Source organism: Oncorhynchus mykiss, chromosome 16 (assembly GCF_013265735.2).
Source record: "Oncorhynchus mykiss isolate Arlee chromosome 16, USDA_OmykA_1.1, whole genome shotgun sequence".
NCBI classification, from domain to species: domain Eukaryota; kingdom Metazoa; phylum Chordata; class Actinopteri; order Salmoniformes; family Salmonidae; genus Oncorhynchus; species Oncorhynchus mykiss.
The window spans coordinates 34,562,903-34,590,695 of record NC_048580.1 but is presented as its reverse complement, the minus strand read 5'-3'; the positions used below and the strand labels follow the sequence as shown (position 1 = coordinate 34,590,695).

Below are 27,793 nucleotides of genomic sequence, written 5' to 3'. Positions count from 1 at the left end.
CTTTACAAACCCAAATGAACTTGAATAAGGAAGTGTGCATGCATGCACAGGTAGGAAGTACTGTTCAAATTTGGAAGATTACAGCTCGACAGTTCCTTGTTATGCAATGGCTATGATGCAGTCTGTGCTAATGTGGGGGAGTTGACTGAGGTAGTATTGAATACCCAGAATTGAGTCAACCCTCTTTCTGAGCTCTCCGGATGCATTGGTAATTCCCAATTCTTAATGTATTTAAAAGGGGTGGGGGAGGTAATATTGTATGGCCCCGGTGGGCTGAGTGTCGGCTCGCAGACAGCCTAATCTTTTCAGTTGCCTAGCAACCTGTTATGAGTAGCCATATTAGTTATCCTTAAAGGGATAGTTCACACTGAAGTCAAAATGAGTAGGGAAGATGGGGACCATGTGATCTATTTACATCGCCACTATCTTTCATTCCAGTTTGGAGATTGTAAAGGTCTCCTAATGCATATGGGAACTACAACCACAGATGGTGTGGTATATGGGTTCAGCTTGACTTAGACCAGGTATGGAAAAAGTCTGGCAAACTTTTTAATTTCCGGTGAAATACGCCTTTAACTCAGTGGACTCTGGTGTGTAGTGGAGCTCCTGAGCTGTCTGAGATGGGGTCTAAGTGACACAGAGACATACTGTGAGCCTCTACATACGCTTAGAGATTCGCAGGGATTTGATTTGTCAGTGTGAATAATTTTACACCCTGCTCATTGCCAGGTTTTTGGGAATCTCTTCGTGCATAGGTTCATGCTCTGACTTTTTTAAGCGTTTGATTCTCACCTAATTATCCTGCACACTATACATGTTCAATTAAATCAAAGTGCCCATATGAAGTTGCATTGAAGAATGGTCTCCAGGGAAGGGTTTACATGGGGCAAAGGACATTCCATTAAAGCCATTATTTTGATGAATCAAACCGTTAATGGTTAAATATCATGAAGTACCCACAACTGTATCCGTCCAGTTCTTACATGGTATTAGGATCTGAATAGCTTTGTTTACTCTGATAAATTGCTAGTTTATTAATTACATGCCTGAGACATGATATGCATGGGATGGATCTAATGTAATTTCTCTAATGAGGATACACCTTTCAATAATTAGTCTCGAGCTGCTGGTTAATTGTTTGAAGCAGAACATTAGGTAGGAATATGAGGGTGTAATGCCCTTGAGAAACTCAGCTAAATTGATTAGTGTCAGGGAGAACAGTTCACAGAACTGCCTTTTGATGGAGAGATGAGGCAGAGTCATCTTGATAACTACTAGGCCTATGTTCTTATAAATGTATTTTATTTTTATTTCACCTTTATTTAACCAGGTAGGCTAGTTGAGAACAAGTTCTCATTTGCAACTGCGACCTGGCTAAGATTAAGCATAGCAGTGTGAACAGACAACAACACAGAGTTACACATGGAGTAAACAATAAACAAGTCAATAACGCAGTAAATTTTTTATCTATATACATTGTGTGCAAAAGGCATGAGGAGGTAGGCAATAAATAGGCCATAGGATTGAATAATTACAATTTAGCAGATTAACACTGGAGTGATAAATGATCAGATGAACATGTGTAGGTAGAGATACTGGTGTGCAAAAGAGCAGAAAAGTAAATAAAATAAAAACAGTATGGGGATGAGGTAGGTAAATTGGGTGGGCTATATACCGATGGACTATGTACAGCTGCAGCGATCGGTTAGCTGCTCAGATAGCAGATGTATGAAGTTGGTGAGGGAGATAAAAGTCTCCAACTTCAGGGATTTTTGCAATTCGTTCCAGTCACAGACAGCAGAGAACTGGAAGGAAAGGTGGCCAAATGAGGTTTTGGCTTTAGGGATGATCAGTGAGAGATACCTGCTGGAACGTGTGCTACGGGTGGGTGTTGCCATCGTGACCAGTGAACTGAGATAAGGCGGAGCTTTACCTAGCATAGACTTGTAGATGACCTGGAGCCAGTGGGTCTGGCGACGAACATGAAGCGAGGGCCAGCTGACTAGAGCATACAGGTCGCAGTGGTGGGTGGTATAAGGTGCTTTAGTAACAAAATGGATGGCACTGTGATAAACTGCATCCAGTTTGCTGAGTAGAGTATTGGAAGCTATTTAGTAGATGACATCGTCGAGGATCGGTAGGATAGTCAGTTTTACTAGGGTAAGTTTTGCGGCGTGAGTGAAGGAGGCTTTGTTGCAAAATAGAAAGCCGACTCTAGATTTGATTTTGGATTGGAGATGTTTGATATGAGTCTGGAAGGAGAGTTTGCGGTCTAGCCAGACAGTTAGGTACTTATAGATGTCCACATAGTCTAGGTCGGAACCATCCAGGGTGGTGATGCTAGTCGGGCGTGCGTGTGCAGGCAGCGAATGGTTGAAAAGCATGCATTTGGTTTAACTAGCGTTTTAAGAGCAGTTGGAGGCCACGGAAGGAGTGTTGTATGGCATTGAAGCTCGTTTGGAGGTTAGATAGTACAGTGTCCAAGGAAGGGCCAGAAGTATCCAGAATGGTGTCGTCTGCGTAGAGATGGATCAGGGAATCGCCCGCAGCAAGAGCAACATCATTGATATATACAGATAAAAGAGTCGGCCCGAGAATTGAACCCTGTGGCACCCCCATAGAGACTGCCAGAGGACCGGACAACATGCCCTCCGATTTGACACACTGAACTCTGTCTGCAAAGTAGTTGGTGAACCAGGCATGGCAGTCATTCGAAAAACTGAGGCTACTGAGACTGCCGATAAGAATATGGTGATTGACAGAGTCGAAAGCCTTGGCCAGGTCGAGGAAGAAGGCTGCACAGTACTGTCTTTTATCGATGGCGGTTATGATATCGTTTAGTACCTTGAGCGTGGCTGAGGTGCACCCGTGACCTGCTCGGAAACCGGATTGCACAGCGGAGAAGGTACGGTGGGATTCGAGATGGTCAGTGATCTGTTAGTTGACTTGGCTTTCAAAGACCTTATAGATAGGCAGGGCAGGATGGATATAGGTCTGTAACAGTTTGGGTCCAAGGTATCTCCCCCTTTGAAGAGGGGGATGTCCGCGGCAGCTTTCCAATCCTTGGGGATCTCAGATGATACGAAGGAAAGGTTGAACAGGCTGGTAATAGGGGTTGCGACAATGGCGGCGGACAGTTTCAGAAATAGAGGGTCCAGTTTGTCAAGCCCAGCTGATTTGTATGGGTCCAAATAGACAGCCCCTGTGTAGAACGCCCTTGAGTGAATGCTTGGTAAATTGTGCAGAAGTGTGTTAGAGACCTGCTTCTCACCTGCACATGTTAATGCTATTCGCGACATTGCCACAAACATACTTATACAATTGTTGTGGCCACAAATCTGAAGCTCCTAAATGATAAACTGGAACTAACAGTAGCTAAAGGGATGTTGCCCTTGTGTTCAAACAAAATTGACATTTCAACAAGGCAGATTGAAACAGGGACTCAGCCAGAGTTTGTTGGGAGCTTCAGTTGAAGTCGGAAGTTTACATACACCTTAGCCAAATACATTTAAACTCAGTTTTTCACAATTCCTGACATCTAATCCTAGTAAAACATTCCCTGTCTTAAGTCAGTTAGGATCACCACTTTATTTTAAGAATGTGAAATGTCAGAATAATAGTAGAGAGAATGATTTATTTCAGATTGTATTTCTTTCATCACATTCCCAGTGGGCCAGAAGTTTACATACACTCAATTAGTATTTGGTAGCATTGCCTTTAAGTGGGTTAAACTTCCCACAATAAGTTGGGTGAATTTTGGCCCATTCCTCCTGACAGAGCTGGTGTACTGAATCAGGTTTGTAGGCCTCCTTGCTCGCACACGCTTTTTCAGTTCCGGCCACAAATTTTCTATGGGATTGAAGTCAGGGTTTTGTGATGGCCACTCCTATACCTTGACTTTGTTGCCCTTAAGCCATTTTGCCACAACTTTGGAAGTATGCTTGGGGTCATTGTATATTTAGAAGACCCATTTGTGACCAAGCTTTGTGACTAACCTGATGTCTGATTTGTTGCTTCAATATATCCACATAATTTTATTTTCTCATGATGCAAAGCACCCCCAAAACATGATCCTGCCACCCCCGTGCTTCACAGTTGGGATGGTCTTCTTCGGCTTGCAAGCCTCCCCCTTTTTCCTCCAAACGTAAAGATGGTCATTATGACCAAACAGTTCTATTTTTTGTTTCATCAGACCAGAGGACAAACCGTAGTCTAGCTTTCTCATGGCAGTTTTGGAGCAGTGGCTTCTTCCTTGCTGAGCGGCCTTTCAGGTTATGTCGATATAGGACTCGTTTTACTGTGGATATACAGTGCCTTGCGAAAGTATTCGGCCCCCTTGAACTTTGCGACCTTTTGCCACATTTCAGGCTTCAAACATAAATATATAAAACTGTATTTTTTTTGTGAAGAATCAACAACAAGTGGGACACAATCATGAAGTGGAACGACATTTATTGGATATTTCAAACTTTTTTAACAAATCAAAAACTGAAAAATTGCGCTTTTGTTTTTCATCTTTGAATGAGACAAGGTATTCCCCTAATGTTAATCTTTCAATAAATGTATTGTTTTATGAATATTATATTACTTGTGTATTTATTTCCTCATCACATTTAAGACTCAGTGGTTTCTGTTTTTTTGTTTTGGTCCAGATATGTTTCATTTACCGTATGGATAAGAAAGTGTCTGATCACAGAAAATTCCAGAGTTAAAAAAGTATCATCATTCCCTAAAACACGTGTTCCTTATTTTGTAAGGATCAGACTAGAAGTTCCCTTTACTGTGCGTTATACCTTCCAGAGCTTGAGTTGTAAAACAATAACTTGAAAAGCTACTTGCATGCCATGATTTAGACTTTCATTATAAACTTGTTTATGATCTGGGTGTTATGTAATAACTGATGAGAATTTATGAAGTAAGACAAACTTTCACTGCAGTCTCGTTCCTTTATTTACTTTCAGCAACAAACATTCCAAATGATGTAATTCAAGAGTGTTAACTTATTTCAATTTTTAGAATAAGTAATCTCCAGTATCAGTCTATTTCGCAAAATGATAACTTTTGACTTTGTGATGACGCCGAAGTCTCAGAGGCCTAACTGCGTCTCAGTGAAGTATTACTTGCCATGTTAGGCCTGTGAGATGCAGAGGCCTATAGTCTGCTCAGCAGATGATCATGGCATTCTGCAATGAATAGACAAGATATAGGCCAGGATGGTCCACCATGCAAGACGGAACAGACCAGAACAGGTCCTGCATCTTCTGATGACCTGTTGAAAACGATTCAACAATGATATAGCAAGTTAAGATGTGTGCTGTATGCCTTTTGTTTTGATGACAAAACAAAGTATCGTTCACACCTGTGGAAGTTTTTCACGTTTTTTCTTTTAAGGGATAAGGGGGAGGGCATTAGACAAGTCTTATCAGCCAATCAGGGTTGTATGAAAATATTTCACATTTGTATCCCCATGCCCACACACATTTGGACTGAGCATTTCAGAAGCTCAAGGAAAGAAATTATAAAAAAATATGATTTGGAGCATTCGGAAAGCATTCCGACCCCTTGACTTTTTATAGCTTATTCTGAAATGGATGAAATAGTTTTCCCCCCGGCATCTACACACAATACTACACACAATAACTAGGCAAGTCAGTTAAGAACAAATTCTTATTAACAATGACTGCCTACCAAAAGGCCTCCTGCGGGGACGGGGGCCTGGGATTAAAAAAAACAACAAATACAATAGGACAAAACACACCATCACAACACTAAATAAAGATAGACGTAAGACACAACAAGGCAGCAACACATGACAACATGGTAGCAGCACAAAAACATGGTACAAACATTGGGCAAAGTCAACAACACAAAGGTCAAGAAGGTAGAGACAATACATCATACAAAGCAGCCACAATTGTCAGTAAGAGTGTCCATGATTGAGTCTGAATGAAGACATTGAAATAATACCCCATAATGACAAAGCAAAAACAACTTTTTATAAACTTTTGCAAATTTATAAAAAAAAACATACCTGGAAATATTCATTTACATAAGTATTCAGACCCTTTACTCCAGTACTTTATTGTAGCACCTTTGGCAGCGATTACAGCCTCGAGTCTTCTTGTGTATGACGCTACACGCTGGCACACCTGTATTTTGGGGAGTTTCTCCCGTTCTTCTCTGCAGATCCTCTCAAGCTCTGTCAGGTTGGATGGGGAGCATCACTGCACAGCTTTTTTCAGGTCCTCCAGAGATGTTCGATCAGGTTCAAGTCCGGGCTCTGGCTGGGCCACTCAAGGACATTCAGAGACTTGTCCTGAAGCCACTCCTGCATTGTCTTGGCTGTGTGTTTAGGGTCATTGTCCTGTTAGGTGAACCTTCACCCCAGTCTGAGGTCCTGAGCAGGTTTTCATGAAGGATCTCTCTACTTTGTGCCGTTCATTTTTCCACGATCCTGACTCCCAGACCCTGCCGCTGAAAAACATCCCCACAGCATGATTCTGCCACCACCATGCTTCACCATGCTTCGTAGGGATGGTGCCAGGTTTCTTCCAGACTTGGCATTCAAGCCAAAGAGTTCAATTTTGGTTTCATCAGACCATAGAATCTTGTTTCTCATGGTTTGAGTCTTTAGGTACCCTTTGGCAAACTCCAAGCGGGCTGTCATATGCCTTTTACTGAGGAGTGGCCTCCGTCTGGCCACTCTAGCATAAAGGCCTGATTGGTGGAGTGCTGCAGAGATGGTTGTCCTTCTGGAAGGTTCTCCCATCTCCACAGAGCAACTCTAGAGCTCTGTCAGAGTGACCATCGGGTTCTTGGTCACCTCCCTGACCAATGCCCTTCTCCCCTGATTGCTCAGTTTGGACAGGTGGCCAGCTCTAGGAAGAGTCTGGGTGCTTCCAAACTTCTTCCATTTGAGAATGATGTAGGCCACTGTGTTCTTGGGGATCTTCAACACTGCATAAATGTTTTGGTACCCTTCCCCAGATCTGTGCCTCGACACAATCCTGTCTCGGAGCTCTACGGACAATTCCTTCAACCTCATGCCTTGGTTTTTGATCTGACATGCACTGTCAACTGTGGGACCTTATATAGACAGGTGTGTGCCTTTCCAAATCATGTCCAATCAATTGAATTTACCACAGGTGGACTCCAATCAAGTTGTAGAAACATCTCAAGGATGATCAATGGAAACAGGATGCACCTGAGCTCAATTTTGAGTCTCATAGCAAAGGGTCTGAATACTTATGTAAATAAGGTACTTCTGTTTTATTTTTAAGAGATTTGTTAATTTCTAAAAACCTGTTTACTTTGTCATTATGGGGTATTATGTGTAGATTTAAAAATATATATATTTTAGAATACGGCTGTAACGTAAGAACATGTGGAAAAAGTCAAGGTGCCTGAATACTTTCCAAATGCACTGTGTGTGTGTATATATATATATATATATATATATATATATATATATATATATATATATATATATATATATATATATATATATATATATATATATATATATAATTTATTAGACAAAGTAATGATTTATAAATATATATATTTTTTTTTAACTGCATGGGGGTTTTAATCACCGTGGGCGCAGTGTCGGCTGTTTCTGCTACAAAAAAATAGATCAAAGTGAAAATGCTGAAAAGGTCAAATGTGAAGTCCACCTACAAATAATTGAGTTGAGAATTTTTTGTTGTTGACAACATATTGACTTGATTGTATTTTACATTTTTGCATGCTTAAATAGTCTCTTGTGACAGATGTGAAACTTTATTTAGTGTGTGCAATATTTAGTTCCAGGTTCTGAGATTAAAGCCAAGATAAGGTAGGACCCACCATCAATCCATATTGGGCTACAGTTGATTAGCATTTATATAAGCAGCATTTGAATTCTTAAGTTCCACACAATTGATACAGTGCATGCTGACAATGGTACATATACATCTAACCATCTGCGTATGTATGCATGCATGTATTGTACTGCTTGTGCGTGCTTGCTTGCATGTGTGTCTGTATGTCTCTTTAGCGAGCGTGTGTGTGTATATGTGTGTCCGTGTGTACAAGAGAGTGTGTTTGCTGGTGCAGTGTGTGAGGGTATTGAAGGAGTGCCATGTTGGCAAAGGATGTGCCCTGTGAGGGGAACTGGAGTCGTGCCTGCTGCTGAGGCCCAAGCTGTTCCTGTCTCCCTCCCCAGAGGAGTCAGAGTCACAAAACAACCCCAAATACCACACCACAACCTGTCAAATACTAACTATATGATTTGAACACTGGCTACCCTAAAATGATCTTCTGAAAATATAGTTACTGAACTAGATCATTGCCCATATTTATTGAGTGGAGTAGGAGTGCTGATCTAGGATCAGTTTTGCCATTCAATTCAGAATGAGTAAGACTATGGACAGGGGGAACCTGATCTTAGAATGATCCTGAATAGGGGTTGTGTGTTGTCAACAGTAACTGGTTCAGACAGTGGGGTGTTAGGTTGGCCTAATGATGCTTGATGTTGAATATGAACACACACACTGTATTACACGGTGCCCACAGGGTCATTGACAGACAGGTGAAGGTGGTTTAAATGGCAGGAGTTCAAATCACAATAAAATGCAATATGAAAAGATACAATCCATTATCACTAATGCGGTATGTGTAGTACTCAGTGGATGCTAAAGACCTTTACCTTGTGCGAGCCGGAACGGCTCCTATGAGCCGATCTCATATTTCTGTAGCATGAGGCGACAAAAACACCCACTGAACAGGACGCTAGTCTATCTCCTTAATGCTGATTGCCAAGCAGAGACGCACCGACTCGGCCGGAGATCGAACTCCCAAACTTCAAATCTCAGGACGGACACTCAAACCACAAGGCCCCTGAGTAGTTACTTTACATTGTGGTACCAACCACGAGGCAGTCGAGCTGAGTCCTGGGCTACGGTCCAAACACTTAAAAGACGCACCCTATCCCCTCAGCCCTCAAATTAAGTGGACACTTCTGATGACATATCATGACGTCTGACTAGTATACACTTGCAGGGCAAGGGAGGAAGGAATGATTTTTAAATGGACTGCCCTTGGCCGGAAATTCGTCAACATTTCATGTTGAGATCACGAAATCAACTATAAATAGGAGTGATTGTTACACTAATGGATGGTACATTTCATGCTAACATCATGCTTTAATTTGTATTTGGAGCACATTATCCGTTTATAAGTTAGAATGTTAGCAAGCTAAATGTCCCTTACCTTGAGCTAAGAGCTCTTGGGGCATCTAAGTCATCATGGGACATGTTAAGCCTGTCTTCCAGGCTGTATGCCACCCTCAAAACTACAGCCAATCGCATGCAAGCAGCTACAGTGCCTTCAGAAACTATTCATACCCCTTGACTTATTCCATATTTTGTGTTGCAGCCTGAATTTTCTCACCCATCTACACATAATACCCCATAATGACAGGTTTTTTTATGCAAATGTATTGAAAATGAAGTACAGAAATATCTCATTTACATAACTATTCCGACCCCTGAGTCAATACTCTGTAGAAGCACCTTTTGGCAGTGATTACAGCTGTCAGTCTTTCTGGGTAAGTCTCTAAGAGCTTTCCACACCTGGATTCAGTGGGAAAAGTACCCAATTGTCATACTTCAGTAAAAGTAGAGATGCCTTTTTAATAGAGAATGACTCAAGTAAAAGTGAAAGTCACTTAGTAAAATACTTCTTGAGTATAAGTATTTGGTTTAAAAATATACCTCTGTATCAAAGTAAATGTAATAGCTAAATTATACTTAAGTTTATAAAGTATAAATCATTTAAAATTCCTTATATTAAGCAAACCAGACTGCATCCTTTTCTTGTTTTTATTTATTTCGGGATAGCACTCCAACAATCAGACATCATTTATAAATGAAGCATGTGTGTTTAGTGAGTCCGCCAGATCAGAGGCAGTAGGGATGATTTTTCTTAAGTGTGTGAATTGGACCATTTTCCTGTCCCATAAAGCATTCATAATGTAAGGATTACTTTTGGGTGTCAGGGAAATTGTATGGAGTAAAAAGTACATTATTTTCATTATAGGAAATTAAATGGTAAAATATATATACTGTATATCACAAAAGTGAGTACACCCCATATTTGAGTATATCTTTTCATGTGACAACACTGAAGAAATTACACTTTGCTACAAAGAAAAGTAGTGAGTGTACAGCTTGTATAACAGTGTAAATTTGCTGTCCCCTCAAAATAACTCAACACACAGCCATTAATGTCTAAACCGCTGGCAACAAAAGTGAGTACACCCCTAAGTGAAAATGTCCAAATTGGGCCCAATTTGGACATTTTCACTTAGGGGTGTACTCACTTTTGTACTTTACAACATTTGCCCATGTATTATTCTTCAAGCTCTGTCAAATTGGTTGTTGATCATTGCCAGACAACCATTTTCAGGTCTTACCATAGATTTTCAATTAGATCTAAGTTAATACTGTAACTCGGCCACTCAGGAACTTTCATTGTCTTCTTGGTAAGCAGTTCTCGTGCAGATTTGGCTTTTTGTTTTAGGTTATTCTCCTGCTGAAAGATTAATTAATCTCCCAGTATTTGGTGGAAAAAAGACAATCAGGTTTTCCTCAACGATTTTGCCTGTGCTTAGCTCCATTCAGTTTCTTTTTACCCTGAAAAGTTCCCCAGTACTTAACAATTACAAGCATACCCATAACATGATGCAGCCCCCACTATGCATGAAAATATGGAGAGTGGTACTCAGTTATGTGTTGTATTGGATTTGCACCAAATATAACACTTTCTATTTTGGATTGCTTTGACACATTTTTTGCAGTATTCCTTTAGTGCCTTATTGCAAACTGGATGCATGTTTTGGAATATTTGTATTCTTTACAGGCTTCCTTCTTTTCACTCTTTCAATTAGGTTAGTATTGTGGAGTAACTACAATGTTGATCCATCCTCAGTTTTCACCTATCACAGCCATTAAACTCTGTAACTGTTTTAAAGTCACCATTGACCTCATGGTGAAATCCCTGAGCGGTTTCCTTCCTCTCTGGCAACTGAGTTAGGAATGAAGCCTGTATATATATATATATATATATATATATATATATAAGGGTGTATTGATACACTATTCAACGTGTAATTAATAATTTCACCATGCTCAAAGGGATATTCAATATCGGCTTTTTATTATACGAAAACCTCCCTGGTCATTGTGGTTAAATCTTTGTTTGAAATTCACTGCTCGACTGATGTATGTGTGGGGTACAGAGATTAGGTAGTTATTCAAAAATCATGTAATTTTTAAATGTAATTGCACACAAAGTCCATTCAACTTATTATGTAACTTGTTAAGCACATTTCTACGCTTGCTATAACAAAGTGGTTGAATATTTATTGACTCAAGACATTTCAGCTTTTCATATTTTATTCATTTGCAAAAAATGTATAAACCTAATTCCACTGATGTTATTTTGTATTGTGTGCAGTCCAATGACAATACAGCTCAATTTAATCGATTTTATATTCGGGCTGTAACACAACAAAATGAGGAGGAGGTCAAGGGGACACTTTCTGAAGGCACTTTAACTTTGCTAGTCTTGTTAGCGAGCTTGTTATATGCTGGTTGTTAGCTTGCATAAGTGATACGTGTACTATTATAAGGGACACTTACCATTTTTTTATGGATAATATTTCAATTAAGTGGGGGAGCTCTATTCCTGGCAGGCTGATCAGTTTCAATAGCAGCCTCAGAGGCTGATGTCAGGATGCTGCTTTGTAGGCTGTTTCATGGATAAAGCTCCTTGCTGGCAGATTAGCAGTCAGTGCTTTATGTAAAATAAAATAGCATTTTATTGGTCACGTACTGTACACATGGTAAGAGATGTTGTTGCGAGTGTAGCGAAATGCTTGTGCTTCTAGTTCCAACAGTGCAGCAATATCTAACATGTATTGAACAATTCCACAACAACTACCTAATACACACAAATCTAAGTAAGGAATGGAATAAGAATATATACATATATGGAAGAGCAATGACAGAGCAGCATAGGCAAGATGTAATAGATGGTATAAAATACAGTATATACACTACTGTTCAAAAGTTTAGGCTCACTTAGAAATGTCCTTTTGAAGAAAAGCAAAATAAATTGTCCATTAAAATAACATCAAATTGATTAGAAATACAGTGTAGACATTTACTATTGTAAATTACTATTGTAGCTGGAAACGGATGAAAAAAAAATGGAATATCTACATAGGTGTACAGAGGCCCAGGGCAGGTAGTTTGCCCCCGGTGATGCCTTATGCAGACTGTACCACCCTCTGGAGAGCCTTGTGCAGTTGCCATACCAGGCGGTGATACAGCCCGACAGGATGCTCTCAATTGTGCATCTGTAGAAGTTTGTGAGGGTTTTAGGTGACAAGCCAAATTTCTTGAGCCTCCTGAGGTTGAAGAGCCACTGTTGCGCAGCCTTTACCACACTGTCTGTGTTGGTGGAACATTTCAGTTTGTCCTTGATGTGTATGCCGAGGAACTTAACTTTCCACCTTCTCCACTGCTCTCCCGTCGATGTGGATAGGGGGTGCTCCCTCTGATGTTTCCTGAAGTCCACGATCATCTTCTTTGTTTTATTGATGTTGAGTAAGAGGTTGTTTTTCTGACACTACACTCCGAGTGCTCTGTTCCTTCCTATAGGCCATCTCGTCGTTGTTGGTAATCAAGCCTCCTAGTGGTGTGTCATCTGCAAACTTGATGATTTGAGTTGGAGGCGTGCATGGCAACGCAGTCATGGGTGAACAGGGAGTACACCCCCCTGTAGGGGGTTTAGCACGCACCCTTGTGGGGCCTCAGTGTTGAGGATCAGAGAAGTGGAGATGTTGTTACCTACCTTCACCACCTGGGGGCGGCCCGTCAAAGTCCAGGACCCAATTGCATAGGGCGGGTTTGAGACCAGGGCAGTGTGCAGTGTTATGGCGATTTCATCGTCTGTGGACCTATTGTGGTGGTAAGCAAATTGAAGTGGGTTTAGGGTGACAGGTAAGGTGGAGGTGATATGATCCTTGACTAGCCTCTCAAATCGCTTCATGATGACAGAAGTGAGTGCTATGGTGTGATTAGTAATTTAGTTCAGTTACCTTTGCCTTCTTGGGTTCAGGAATAATGGTGGCCAACTGGAAGCATGTGGGGACAACAGACTGGGATAGAGAGTGATTAAATATGTCCTTAAACACCCAGCTGGTCTGTGCATGCTCTGAGGACGCGGCTAGGGTTGCCGTCTGGGCGGGCAGCTTTTCGATGGTTAACGCGTTTAAATGTCTTTCTCACGTCAGCCACGGAGAAGGAGAGCTGTGGCACTGTATTATCCTCAAAGCGGGCGAAGGTGTTTAGTTTGTCTGGAAGCAAGACGTCGGTGTGCGTGAAGTGGCTGGTTTTCTTTTTTTAGTCCGTGATTGTCTTTAGACACTGCCACATACGTCTCGTGTTTGAGCCATTGATTTGAGATTCCACTTTGTCTCTGTACGGACATTTCGCTTGTTTGATTGCCTTGCTGAGGGAATAACTACACTGTTTGTATTCGCTCCTTATTCCCAGTCGCCTTGCCATGGTTAAATGCGGTGGTTTGCGCTTTCAGTTTTGCACGAATGCTACCATCTATCCACGGTTTCTGGTTAGGGTAGGTTTTAAAAGTCAGTGTGTACAACATCTCCTATGCACCTCCATATAAACTCACTCACCGATTCAGTATATGATCAAGACTGGGTGGGCTCTATTTCTGGCAGGCTGATCAGATTAAATAGCCACCTCAGAGGCTGATAAGTCAGGATGCTGCTCAGTAGGCTGTCTGCAAGGAGCCTTACCTATAAAACCGCCCACAAGGCAGCATCCTGTCTTAATTTCAGCCTCAGAGTATTTGAATCTAATCAATCTGTAAGGAATGGAGCTCACCCCCTGTAAATGTAAATATTAAAAAGTAAATGTCCCTTATAATTATACACATATCAGTTATGCAAGCTGACAACCAGCACAAATAACAAGCTAGCTTGCTAGCTATTTAGCTAGCTAACAAGACTACATAGCTAACTAGCTAGTTCACAAGACTAGCAAAGTTAGCTTAGCTAATGCTAAAGTTACTATTGCTTGCATGCAATTGGCTATGGTCTTGGGGGCGGCTTGCAGCCTGGGAGGCGGGGCTGCCTGTCAGGCATCGTTCAGGGCTTCAATGCCCTGTGATCAACGCAGCCACAGGGCTCCTTGATGAATTGGTTATCGTGCATCTGAACAAATGAATGGATGATGCGAGGTACTTTTGTCATGTCGTGATCATGAGATAAATAAGTTGTGATCTCAACATAACGAGGGAACTATTTAAAAAAAAATCCATATGACCATCCTAGTACAGCCAACCATTTTGGGTCACCTGTGCCTCCAAATCTCTTGGGAATATCCTACTACGAGACACTTGTGGGCTATTTTGAATAGCTTTTTGTAGCTATATGATTTAACTGAGTGCTTTGCATCTCGCCTTTTATTTTTCCTTTCACTGAACATGCTCACAAATACACTTGTTCAGCAGGGACTGAATTCTCCCGCGTATCAAGTGTGACGGGTTTTCTCGGTTAAGGAATAAGTATGACTTAATTGCCAGAGTTTGTCTTCATACCAACAAAGAACAGCTGGAGCTGCTGGATAGCTGGTGTATTGTAGAATGCAGCTGTGAGGTGGGAGAAGAGTAGCCTTGTGTCTCTTGCTTTTGGCTTGTAGGAGCCACCGTCTGTCATTGGACTCAAACTGGTCTCTGTATAGAGAACCATACATGCATATTGTAGAACTAGTCAGTATAGCCCATACATGCATAGTAGTTGCAATGGCTACACCATAGCACCTGCTATCCATAGCAGAGAACCATAGGCCTGTGCTTGTGTCATTGATCCAAGCAAGTGAGAGTACTTTACAGGGATGAGTTGATATTGAACATAAAGTAATGATCAAAGACTAGAGCGATATCTGAATGAGAGTGACTGTTGGTTGACTTGAGTGTCCACACATTGTGCAGCAGCTTGTTTCAGTGTGTGGTGCCTCCGGTGGGGCAGAACATGTCACTGCACATATTCCTTGAGATCTGTTCATCACATTCAAATGGCAGTCAGGGAGTGTTTGACGGTTGAATGTAATTCCTTTTGCCCAAACCCTGGTGTGAAGCAACGTGAAAGAGTGAGTGTGATTTGAATAATGTTATATGATTTATCCTGTGTGTGCAGGGACATGCTAATCACGGACTTGGCTGCCACAGTAACCTACATGGGACTATGTGAGGAGGTGAGGGTGATGTGCAGCCTGGCCCGGCAGCAGCCAATCACTCTCAAGTGGATCGACGATGAGGGTATGTTGGTCTCGCACCGGTGGGTGGGAAAAAATGCAGTTGATCTTAACTACATGTGTATGAAATAAGTGAATAATCTGTGTTTGTGTACCATAGGAGACCCATGTACCATCTCCTCTCAGATGGAACTGCAGGAGGCCTTCCGGATCTACAGCCGCAACAGGAACTCAGGACTCCTGCTGCACGGTCAGTTAGGGCTCTGTCTGTCTGCACTCATTTCTGTCGCTTTACTTCTACTTCTCTTTTCACTTACTCTTCTCTGTTCCCTTTTCACCTCCTCTTCTCTGTTCTCTTTTCACCTTCTCCCCTCTTCTCTTTTCACCTCCTCTTCTCTGTTCCCTTTTTACCTCCTCTTCTCTGTTCTCTTTTTACCTCCTCCTCTCTGTTCTCTTTTCACATCCTCCTCTTTTCACCTCCTCTTCTGTTCCCTTTTCACCTCCTCTTCTCTGTTCTCTTTTCACCTTCTCCCCTCTATTCTCTTTTCACCTCCTCTTCTCTGTTCTCTTTTTACCTCCTCCTCTCTGTTCTCTTTTCACATCCTCCTCTTTTCACCTCCTCCTCTCTGTTCTCTTTTTACCTCCTCTTCTCTGTTCTCTTTTTACCTCCTCCTCTCTGTTCTCTTTTCACATCCTCTTCTCTGTTCTCTTTTCACCTCCTCCTCTGTTTTCTTTTTACCTCCTCCTCTGTTTTCTTTTTACCTCCTCTCTGTTCTCTTTTTACCTCCTCCTCTCTGTTCTCTTTTCACCTCCTTTTCTCTGTTCTCTTTTCACATCCTCTTCTCTGTTCTCTTTTCACCTCCTCCTCTCTGTTCTCTTTTTACCTCCTCCTCTCTGTTCTCTTCATCTCCTCCTCTCTGTTCTCTTCATCTTCTCTCTGTTCTCTTTTCACCCCCTCCTCTCTGTTCTCTTTTCACCTCCTCGCTGTTCTCTTTTCACCTCCTCCTCGCTGTTCTCTTTTCACCTCCTCCTCGCTGTTCTCTTTTCACCTCCTCTCTGTTCTCTTTTCACCTCCTCTTCTCTGTTCTCTTTTCACCTCCTACTCTCTGTTCTCTTTTCACCTTCTCTTCACTTCCTCCTCTTTTCACCTCCTCTTTTCACCTCCTCCTCTGTTCTCTTTTCACCTCCTCCTCTCTGTTCTCTTTTCACCTCTTCTCTGTTCTCTTTTCACCTCTTCTCTGTTCTCTTTTCACCTCCTCTTCACCTCCTCCTCTTTTTACCTCCTCCTCTCTGTTCTCTTTTCACCGCCTCTCTGTTCTCTTTTCACCTCCTCTTCTCTGTTCTCTTTTCACCTCCTCCTCTCTGTTCTCTTTTCACCTCCTCCTCGCTGTTCTCTTTTCACCTCCTCCTCGCTGTTCTCTTTTCACCTCCTCCTCTCTGTTCTCTTTTCACCTCCTCTTCTCTGTCCTCTTTTCACCTCCTCTTTTCACCTCCTCCTCTGTTCTCTTTTCACCTCCTCCTCTCTGTTCTCTTTTCACCTCTTCTCTGTTCTCTTTTCACCTCTCCTCTGTTCTCTTTTCACCTCTTCTCTGTTCTCTTTTCACCTCTTCTCTGTTCTCTTTTCACCTCTTCTCTGTTCTCTTTTCACCTCCTCCTCTCTGTTCTCTTTTCACCTCCTCTGTTCTCTTTTCACCTCTTCTCTGTTCTCTTTTCACCTCCTCCTCTCTGTTTTCACCTCCTCTTCGCTGTTCTCTTTTCACCTCCTCTTCGCTGTTCTCTTTTCACCTCCTCTTCTCTGTTCTCTTTTCATCTCCTCTTTGTTCTCTTTTCACCTCATCCTCTTTTCACCTCCTCCTCTCTGTTCTCTTTTCACCTCCTCTTCTCTGTTCTCTTTTCACCTCCTCCTCTTTTCACCTCCTCCTCTTTTCACCTCCTTCTTTCTGTTCTCTTTTCACCTCCTCCTCGCTGTACTCTTTTCACCTCCTCTTCTCTGTTCTCTTTTCACCTCCTCTGTTCTCTTTTCACCTCTTCTCTGTTCTCTTTTCACCTCATCCTCTTTTCACCTCCTCCTCTCTGTTCTCTTTTCACCTCCTGTTCTCTTTTCACCTCCTCCTCTTTTCACCTCCTCTTCTCTGTTCTCTTTTTACCTCCTCCTCTACTTCTCTTTTCACCTCCTCACTGTTCTCTTTTCACCTCCTCCTCTGCAATAATTTTACTATTATCTCAATGCAAATAATTTACTTTTAATTCAGTGGTTTAGGATACATACACATCAATTTGAGTAACCATTAGTTAGTATGTTCAGAGGTTTAGATTGGACATGTCTCTGGGTATTCATAGTTGTCGTTCATCATTCTCTTGCAGTCTTCCCCAGTATCCCAGTGAAGCCAGGTATGCCATGTCCAGGAGAAGACCGTGAGTACTAGTGCTACATATTATACACATGTATTACACCTGGTTTCCCCGGAAGTGATAACAGGGCTAACAGTCCGTAAATTCCCCTTATCTTTAGAGGCGTGAAGCAGCTTTCTGTAGCTAGCTAGCAAACAAGCAAGAGTATTAGCATTAGCTTACTGATTGTAAATTAATTGAATAGTTGACTGTGAAATGAAACAATTAAGTTATTTAGTTAACCACCTTTCCTTCACTCTTTGGTACTGTAACATGGCATGCTCCTCTACCTTCGAGGTGTTCAGTGTTCACGCCACTAACTGGCAGTTCAGATTCCTCATCCTGTACTCTGAGGGAGAAACCAAGGCAACCTGGATACAAGGTGTTTGACAACACCACTTGTCTGGCTGTCACAGAAAATTAGACCACCTAGAACAGTGATTCCCAAACTGTGGGGCACGCGAGGGGTCGGTGTCTGGCTTTAAACTTGCTCTTGAAAGTTGTAATCATAGAATGCACAAGATGCATTTTTGAAATTGGGTTGTGCATCATCAGTTCGTCTTGTCATGGTTAGTCTTTGCAAACCTTAAAGAGATATTTACAATTTGTCAGAAACTTCCAGATCAACTAGCCAATGTCAGCTGTTATTTTTCTTATGTTTTTTTAGCCCATTGATATTGTTGTAATTGTTTTGTCACTCAAATAAAAAATTAATACACATTAGACATAGCAAAATGTTTAGAATTTAAAGACAATTAGCTTTAAAACTGCAAAATGATCTCCACCAACAAGAAGGGTGTGGACAGTTTGTGTCATGAACAGTGCTTGTGAACATATATATAGACGTTATATATATATTCCCCAATGCTGGAAGAGGGGCCCCGAGTGAAAGAGTTTGGGAACCCCTGACCAAGAAGGAAGAGTCACATTAGAAGCTGTTCCCTCACACGGTCTCGTCCCAAACGTCTCTCGAAATTCCCTGCAAACAAACAGAGGTTAGCCTAGTTCACCAGCCAGTCCATACTCAACATCGGTCCTCAAGGGTCCAAATGGGGAATATGCAATTACTGCCAATTGATCTGTTCATTGACTGCAGATGTTAGAAAGACGTCCGGCCACCACTTACGTCTCTTGATTTCCTCAGGGGCTTAATAGGCTAGCAAATATGTTATTATACTATACTGTGCATAGAATCTATTATACAAAAGAAAAGCATACGATCGCTAAACAGTACATTCGCAAAGTATTCAGACCCCTTTACTTTTTCCACATTTTGTTACATTACAGCCTTATTCTAAAATGTATTTTTAAAAAATTTATTAAATGTATTAATGTATTAAAAATGAATGTATTCAGACCCTTTTGCTAATAGACTCGAAATTGAGCATAGGTGGCCAGACGGAAGCCACTCTTCAGTAAAAGGCACCCACTTGGAGTTGATCAAGAAACCAAGATTTGACTCTCTGGCCTGAATGCCAAGCGTAACGCCTGGATGAAATCTTGCACCATCCCTCCGGTGAAGCATGGTGGTGGCAGAATCATGCTGTGGGGATGTACAGAGAGAAAAGTAGAGGGAGATTCTTAATGAAAACCTACTCCAGAGCACTCAGGGCCTCAGACTGGGGTGAAGGTTCACCTTCCAACAGGACAACGACCATAAGCACACAGCCAAGAAAACGCAGGAGTGGCTTCGGGACAAGTCTCTGAATGTCCTTGAGTGGCCCAGCCAGAGCCCGGACTTGAATCCAATCATCTCTGGAGAGACCTGAAAATAGCGACACTCCCCATCCAATCTAACAGAGCTTAAAACAGAGCTTTTCTTACCTTTATTTAACTAGGCAAGTCAGTTAAGAACAAATTCTTATTTACAATGACGGCCTAGGAACAGTGGGTTAACTGCCTTGTTCAGGGGAAACAACGACATATTTTTACCTTGTCGGCTCAGGGATTCGATCTAGCAACCTTTCGGTTACTTGCCCAATGCTCTAACCACTAGGCTACCTGCCACCCCAACCTTGTAGCGTCCTACCCAAGAAAACTCGGGGCTGTAATCGCTGCCAAAGGTGCTTCAACAAAGTACTGATTAAAGGATCTGAATACTTATGTTTACAAACATTTCTAAAAACTGTTTTTGCTTTGTCATTATGGGGTATTGTGTTTCGATTGATGAGGAAAATAAGGCTGTAATGTAACAAAATGTGGAAAAAGTGAAGGTGTCTGAGTACTTTCTGTAATGCATTGTATATACTTTTAGCCAATGAGCATGAAATCTAGACCAAGCTAGGTACACACACATATTTAGTTACTCTTAGAGGACATGGGTGCTTCTCTATCAGTAAATGCACTTTAATGATAAAGAATCAACTTTCTATTTGACTTCTATGATGTCAAAATGGTCCTGTGCACACGCATAACAGACCGGCTGAACATTACTCAAACGTTTTCTGAAGCAACCCGGTAAAATTAAGCACATCTTAGTTCTGGAGCATTCCCTTCTATAAAGTGTCATGGTTTTAACACTCCTCTCGCTCAAAGGGTGGTGACAGCACTTGACGTCTTCAGCTCACTGCTGACTCCTGCACTTTCTCTCCCCCTCTTCCTTTCTTTTCCCTCTTCCTTTCTTTTCCCTCTTCCTTTCTTTTCCCTCTTCCTTTCTACTCCTTCTATTGCCTTTGACACATATTTCTCTTTCATCTCTTAATCTCAGAAACCCAGAACTAAAATCTTGCGTAACTGTGTCAGATTCTCAATTAATTTCAGGGAGAGACATGTTAGAAAAGTTATTCGAACGAGGAGCGGAAGCAGGGTCGTAGCTCCACACCCTCTCTTTGCAAGTTACGGACAAGTATATGGGCAAAATGTCCATTCCCCTTCTGAAATTCGAAAGATGTGAACACCTGCAAAATAGTGATTTGTCCAAACAATCAGTTACGAAAAATCTGTGCACTGGAACAAAGTTTTCTCGTTAGTTGTTGCGTCCTACAGTCTGTTGACCGATACCTCTGTACAATAACTCTCTGTTAACCGATACCTCTTTCCGTTTCTTCTGACATTCCCTGGCGTTGATACTGAGACACAGTGTTCTGAAAATGTCTGTGCCGATGAATCCTCTGGTTTGGGTTTTCTATTCTCAGCATCACAGAGAGGCAATCTGATGTTGTGCATTTTAACCTCTTAGCTAATGTTGGAAATGATAACCACTTTCTCTAATTGTTAAAGAATGGTTAATGTAGAAGATAAACATAACTTACCTAAATGTCTTGTAAGTCACCCTATAGTCTCTCTTGCTGTGTGGTATATCATGGCATCTCGCGCTCTCTCTCTATCAGGTTGTCTATAATGCGTATATGCTGCTGCGCCAGCATGTTTTGCCGGCTAGTGCGCCAGCGTGTGTGTTGGTGAGTGTGTGTGTTTGTGAGTGTGTGTGTTGGTGTGTTATAAGGGATGCCTGTGCTCTGTCCAGAGACAGCATACCCTTCCTTTGCTCTATGAGGAGAGCACAGTTACCGGACGCTGACCGCCAGTCTGTAGGTAATATACATACATGCGATCATTGAATGTGTGTGTGCATGGTGATTTATATGCTGCTGTGTTTTGTGCTTGCGTAATCATATAGCATGTGATATATTCTGTATATTGTTGTCCATGCATCTGTAAGGAACATGTTTTATGTTTGCGTTCTCTGTGCTACAGAGAAAATGAGTTAGTTTAGGTTAGTTAGTTACAGTAGATATTGATATCTACAGTAGTCTTTCAGTGCTTTTGTATGAGAGGGTTGGCTCAATGCTGCTGTGGCCATAGAGGAGTGAGGGAGGAGGAAGAGGAAAAAACAGGAAATTGTCCTTGAAATAGCCTTCCTATTGGCTCAGAGGAGGAGGGGGAGGGGACTCTACTAATACGTTAGTGCAACTGCACCACTACGACCTATGTCGGTGTGTGAGACTCAGGGTGTGACCACCTGGGTGTAACAGTGTCTGAGGGTCTGTCTCTTAGCTGTCCATCATATTACACGTGTAGTAGGCTCCCTCACTTTAGGTGGAATATGTGGGTTTATTGTGTAGAATGTGGTGTTCCTTGGTTGTGTTGATTGATTGGTTGAATTACTGTTGAATTACTGATTTAAGTGGTTGATTTTGGCAAAGATACATATAGAACTGCTCCAGATGGAGACATTTAGTGTATATCTAGATATTTTTCAGGTTGAAAGCTCCAACACGTCTTTGCATTGTGGTCCTCTGGGTAGTTACTGGGGGAAATGTAATGTATAGAGAATAGGCCTTGCATTAACGCTTCACCCTGGCAGACATGGCATGCTGCTGAAGTGTGTGGGAGGAGTTGTCCTGGTGATTATGTCAGATAAAATACTAGCAGTGTGAAAATATGTAGCAACTCTACCAGCCAGCAGGTATAATGAGGTATAACAAGTTGTTTTGATGCCCTTCTGTTTTATTATCACTCATAATATGATGTATCTTTAAGTTTTCAACAGGCTCAAGCCAGCTGTTAACAACTCAGGATTATTGTAAGATGATAGTAAGACATACTTATTTAAAGTCTTATAATGACATTATGAGGGGTTGGTACAGTACTGTAGGTACTTATTTAAAGTCTTATAATGACATTATGAGGGGTTGGTACAGTACTGTAGGTACTTATTTAAAGTCTTATAATGACATTATGAGGGGTTGGTACGGTACTGTAGGTACTTATTTAAAGTCTTATAATGACATTATGAGGGGTTGGTACAGTACTGTAGGTACTTATTTAAAGTCTTATAATGACATTATGAGGGGTTAGTACAGTACTGTAGGTACTAAGTCCCCACTTTGAGTCATTTATTGTGTGATAATGGGGGTTAGTCTGGGGTATATGAGGGCCAGGCAGGGTTTCTGTCATATCTCTGTTACTTTTTGCAGACATCTCATTGGCTAGTACGAAAAGGAAAAAGTGAGATAATCAGGAATGTATTTTTAGTCAATGCAATTAAGTCCCTGGTCTGGGTGGGGCCACCATATATTTCCGGACGTTTCCCATAATTGGGAATTTGTTTGGAAATTCTACAGGCCCTCATTACGGAATCCCAAGGGGGTTCGCCTGGAATTTTTCGATGGCAGATTTTTTGAAACTGCAAATTCAATCCAGACTTCAATAACAATCCGTTTAACAAACCTATTGGTGTATCTCTTAAAATATTCAGGCATGGTCACTGTCTTTCAGAATCCGATTATTCTACAAGCAGTTATTGTCTTTACCTTTGGATTTTTCTGGTTCTTCAAAGACTGAAATGAATATGCATTAATGGGACAATATGCGATTGGTACATCCATATTTACACTTTTAAATGAATGATATATAATAATAATTAGGTGCTTACTTACATTTGTCCTATTTCACAGATGTACACGTCTGTATTATACGGGGTGAATATCACACTCCCCCTGAGACACCCTCAGAGAGTGGGGTCATGGCCAGGGATCAGCCATTATTTATGGCGGCCCTGGAGCAATTAGGGTTGAGTGCCTTGCTCAAGGGCACATTGGCGGATTGTTTCACCTAGTCAGCTCGGGGAGTCAAACCAGCGACCTTTCGGTTAGTGGCGCAACACTCTTAACCGCTAGGCTACCTGCATTGATTTTCATAGAATATAATAACATCATGAGCTTAGTTCAACTGTCATACCCCATCAGAATCCACAATTCAAGCTTGTTTCACACTGTATAGCCTCAAAACATGGTTAAACCATTAATTTTATACCATCAGTCCTTGCATCCAAAGCCCTGTCTATGAATTTAAGAGGGGCTACATTTCTCCAGCCACATCTTAGATGATGCTGATCTTATTGTTTGAGCTGCAAATGTCTCTTTAAGGTGAATGTTGTTTATTAATGAATGTGGTAAACCACCACTCTGAATACTTCTCTCCCCCCTGTTATTTTGTGGACGACCTCACACACTGACTGTAGCATCACTATGTTTTATTTATAAGCCTTTAGATGTACTCGCTGTATTAGACATGTATTTCTCACTAACCAGTGGTGAATACACTCACTAGACAGCATCTTACAGAATAGAACATATCTTCACCGTCGGAATATTTGCTCTTCGGAGAATATTGATTGGCAGATTCAAGATTAATTATACACTATAAAAATTGTATAAAGTGGGATAGAAATGGTGTAAGTATAAACGATTAAAGTAGGCCTACATTCTCCGGCTTTTGCTATTGCACTTCTCTCCATTTGATTTGTCACATAGGCCCTACTGTACTACAGAGTATAGGCTATGCTAGCTTGCCTCCTCACAGACCTAATCAAAACACACAGCTCACAACAAAAGACGAGGCTTCTTCTCCCTCCAAACGGAGCGCGCTAGCTGGCTTACTGATCCGGCCTTGTCAGGCTCGTTGTGTGAGCCTTTAGTTGAGCACTCGGCTGGGCCTTGGGAGTGTGAACAGACCCCCCTCTGTGTTGGATGATGAGGGAGGAGGAGGGAGGAGGGGGTGGCGTTGAAAGCCCGGATGCGCTCAGGCGGAGGTTGCACCGGGCTCTCCAGTGGTACTCGCACCACCTTCTCTACTCAGCGCCGTATCCATGTCGCGTTTTCCCAGCAGCCTCAGCTGTGTACCACTGTGTCTCCGGGGACGAACGCTCTACCGCTAGTGCTAGCACCACTACCCCCATGCCTGGCTACATCAGGAGGAGATGTCTTAGAGAGAGAGAGAATGATAGAGGGATAGGGAGGGAGAGAGAGAGATCACTGTACCGTACAATATTGGTTCTTAATGTTCAAGGCACTCCCTCCTTTTGTCCCTTGCTGCACATTAGTTCCTCCAAAAAAAAGCAGTCGACGGAGGAGGAGAGGCGTCAGAAAGTGAGAGAAACAGGGAATTAAATAGCCACAAAAAAGGCAACACTGACAGCTGTAGCAACTGTGCTACAGGGAGGGAGGAGGGGGAGGCAGGCAGAGAGAGAGGAAATAATTAAATAAATCACTGAGAGAAGAAGAGCGACGTCGGTGAGAGAGGACAGCGAGAGAGGAGGGGATGTAGCTACGTTTCCGTGCCGGTTCGATGTGCACACCAGCCAGGATAATGTGCTGAAGGAGGCAGAAAGGAACGGAGGAAGGACACAGGTGAGAAATCTCTCTATCCATCGATCCATCTATCCACCGCTGACAATCGATTTGACGGCAGTGTCATTCTCTGGATTTTAGCTTGCATGTAATTTGTGTGTGTGCTCTGCCTCCATGGCTGGTGTGTTGTAGTTACTAGCTAGCTCATCCCCTCATGTGTTGGAGGCAGGCTGTGATTGTGTGCACTATAGATGCTTCCTACTAGCCTAGAATGCTATCTGCTGGTGGCTTCACCTGGCCTGTTTCCTGCAATAATGTTAGTCTTCCTCTGGGCTGGTGTGTCTTGTTGGCAGTCCCCTTGTTTTCTGAAAGGGTCTGGACCTGTTAGGGAGTGCGGCACTGTGTGTGTGTGAGTGCGCATGAGTGTGTGCGGTGGCGAGTGTGTGTATGCGCAGCAGTGTGTGTATGCGCAGCAGTGTGTGTGTGTGTGTGTCTGTCTGTCTACCTGGCTGTGCTACTCAGAGCTGCTGGGGAGAGGCGAGAGAGAGAACAGGGAAAGCAAAGCGTCTCCCTCCCCATCTCTCCATCACCACCACACCATCCGCCAACCGAGGCACAAAGGAACCAGAACTCCCAGATTAGGGCTCTTTGTAACCCGGCCGGTGGCTCTTCAAAGGAGAACTAAATGCATCCTAAAAAGGATGACGGTACGTGAGAAGTTACCATTTGATAAGGGGAAAAGCAGACCTATCCAGATTGGTTTGAATGTGTGTTTTTGTATTGTGCTTAACACCAGCACCACGAAGCAACCTGTTTGTCGTGCCTGTTCTGATTGGACTCCAGTTCTATGGCCACCTATGTAAAGGCATGTTGTACACTCCGGTAAAAGATAGGTTTGCTGTTGTGACTGCTGCTCTTGTTGGGGCAGAACAGAGCGTGGAGGAGTGATATTTGTGTGATTGCGTATTGTTCTGTGTAAAGAGGGAGGGTGGGGGTGAATCACCCCCCAAAATAGACTCCCTATCTGTAATTCACCCTCCTTCCTCCCCTAACAAGATAATTAGCCCATACACTAATAATGATTCCCATCGGCTAGTTAAGTGCATCCAGCACCCAAATAACAGGGCTTTGGGCAAAATGGGGGTTGGGGGGCTGGGTGTTAGTGTTAGTTTTGGCAAAATGTTTGTTTTTGCTCTGGGGGAGTGGTGGTGTGTGCTTGTGTCATTTAGCAGATGTAGCTAACAACAAGGCTCTCCTTTCTCCCGCCTTCTCTCTCTCCGCTGATTATGACGTTGCTCAAAACAAAAGACGAATTGTAGTGGATGGTCAGGCAGAAAAATGATACGTTTATAGTGTTTTTATGTGCATGTCTGGGTTGAAATTGTGTCTTTCTCGGTCTACTCAGCACGCTCAATGAGGGGTTTGGCTTTGACTAGTAGGGGAGAAGGCAGGTGGTCTGTGTCAATGTTTCCAAACTCCGGTCCACCAGTACCCCTAACAGTACAGATTTTTGTAGTGGCCCCGGACAAGCACACCTGATTCAACTTGTCAAGGGCTTGATGATTAGTAGACAAGTTGAATCAGATCTTTTTGTCTGGGGCTACAATTAAAATGTGTGCTGTCGGGGGAACTCGAGGCCCGGATTTGGGAAAAACTGGTTTCAAATGCTAACATTTGTGGCACAAAAAGAGCCCATGAAGCAATGGCCAGGTAAACTAAACCAAAGCATGTATTGTTGTCATACCTTGTCCTCCATAGACTGCAAATTGGGTGAATTATCCCTTTAATGTAGTATATGTGTATATATGCTGTGTATGTGTATATATACAGGTGTCAAAAATTAACACTAAAATTACTATTAATTTGTTCAAATACTGAGCTATATTGTATGCTCCAATTTTGGGGGCAAATTGTTTTATTTTATACTAATACAATTGCTCAGAGAAAGAGATTTTGTTTAAAAAAAATGGACACCCCTGTTTTCAATACCTTTCAATACCTCACTTTGCGAGGATAACGGCAATGAGACTTTTTCTAAAATATTGAGAGCTAAGAGTCTATATTTTTGAGAAATGAAGGCATATGAGACTCAGAGTTACAACATGGTATATCATACACTGCATTTGAGGAAACAATGGGAAAGTGATTCTGCTTTGAAAGTTGATCAACTTGTAAACTCACTTTTGAGAAACAAAAACATTCAAAGGTGGTTATCTCGTGAAGAGCTCTGGCAACATTCACACCCTCTTAAGCTTTAGCCCCACCCATTTTGTTTGACCGATGATTTGTTTACTTCTGCTGGCAACAATTTCATTACGCTTTTTTGCAGACGCTTACTGACACCGGCCACATTCAACGGGTGTTGTACACACGTCGTGTAATGTTAGCTAACGAGCCAGCCAGCTAATGTTAGCTAGTTAAACAACAATGAACAAAGTGCCAACAATGCCTAACATTAGGCTCTAACTAGAAAAGCAAACAGCCCTGGCTCCGCTAGGGAGCCAGCTAGCTAACGTTAGCTAGCTAGCTAAGAGTACACTTTAGCTTATTAAAACCAGTTGCGACGAGCAAACCCGGATCCGGGATCCTATTTATAGCCTCAAGCTCATTACCATAACGCAACGTTAACTATTCATGAAAATCGCAAATGAAATGAAATAAATATGCTAGCTCTCAAGCTTAGCCTTTTGTTAAAAACACTGTCATCTCAGATTTTAAAAATATGCTTTTCAACATTTTCACAAAAACAAGAAAAGCATTCAAATAAAATAATTTACCTTTGAAGAACTTCGGATGTTTTCAATGAGGAGACTTTCAGTTAGATAGCAAATGTTCAGTTTTTCCAAAAAGATTCTTTGTGTATTAGAAATCGCTCCGTTTTGTACATCACGTTTGGCTACCAAAAAACCCAGAAAATTCAGTCATCAAAACGGCAAACTTTTTTTCAAATTAACTCCATAATATCGATTGAAACATGTGTTTTTCACATATCTCTTCGATGAT

At 42.0% G+C, this 27,793-nt stretch overlaps 1 protein-coding gene across 3 annotated transcripts in view; it reads left to right on the top strand.

The window, feature by feature from the left end:
* The window catches only part of LOC110491852 (protein kinase C, zeta), a 142,092-nt gene that overhangs the window by 5,463 nt on the left and 108,836 nt on the right, over positions 1-27,793 (top strand). Inside the window, exons 2-4 of one of the 3 annotated variants that reach the window (XM_036946742.1) lie at positions 15,272-15,393; positions 15,490-15,579; positions 17,694-17,744. In XM_036946742.1, the coding sequence (XP_036802637.1) occupies positions 15,272-15,393; positions 15,490-15,579; positions 17,694-17,744 (263 nt within the window). Of the gene's footprint in view, positions 1-15,271; positions 15,394-15,489; positions 15,580-17,693; positions 17,745-24,276; positions 24,851-25,287; positions 25,498-27,793 lie in introns of those variants that run through there. The other 2 variants (XM_036946747.1, XM_036946745.1) reach the window with 2 other exon arrangements.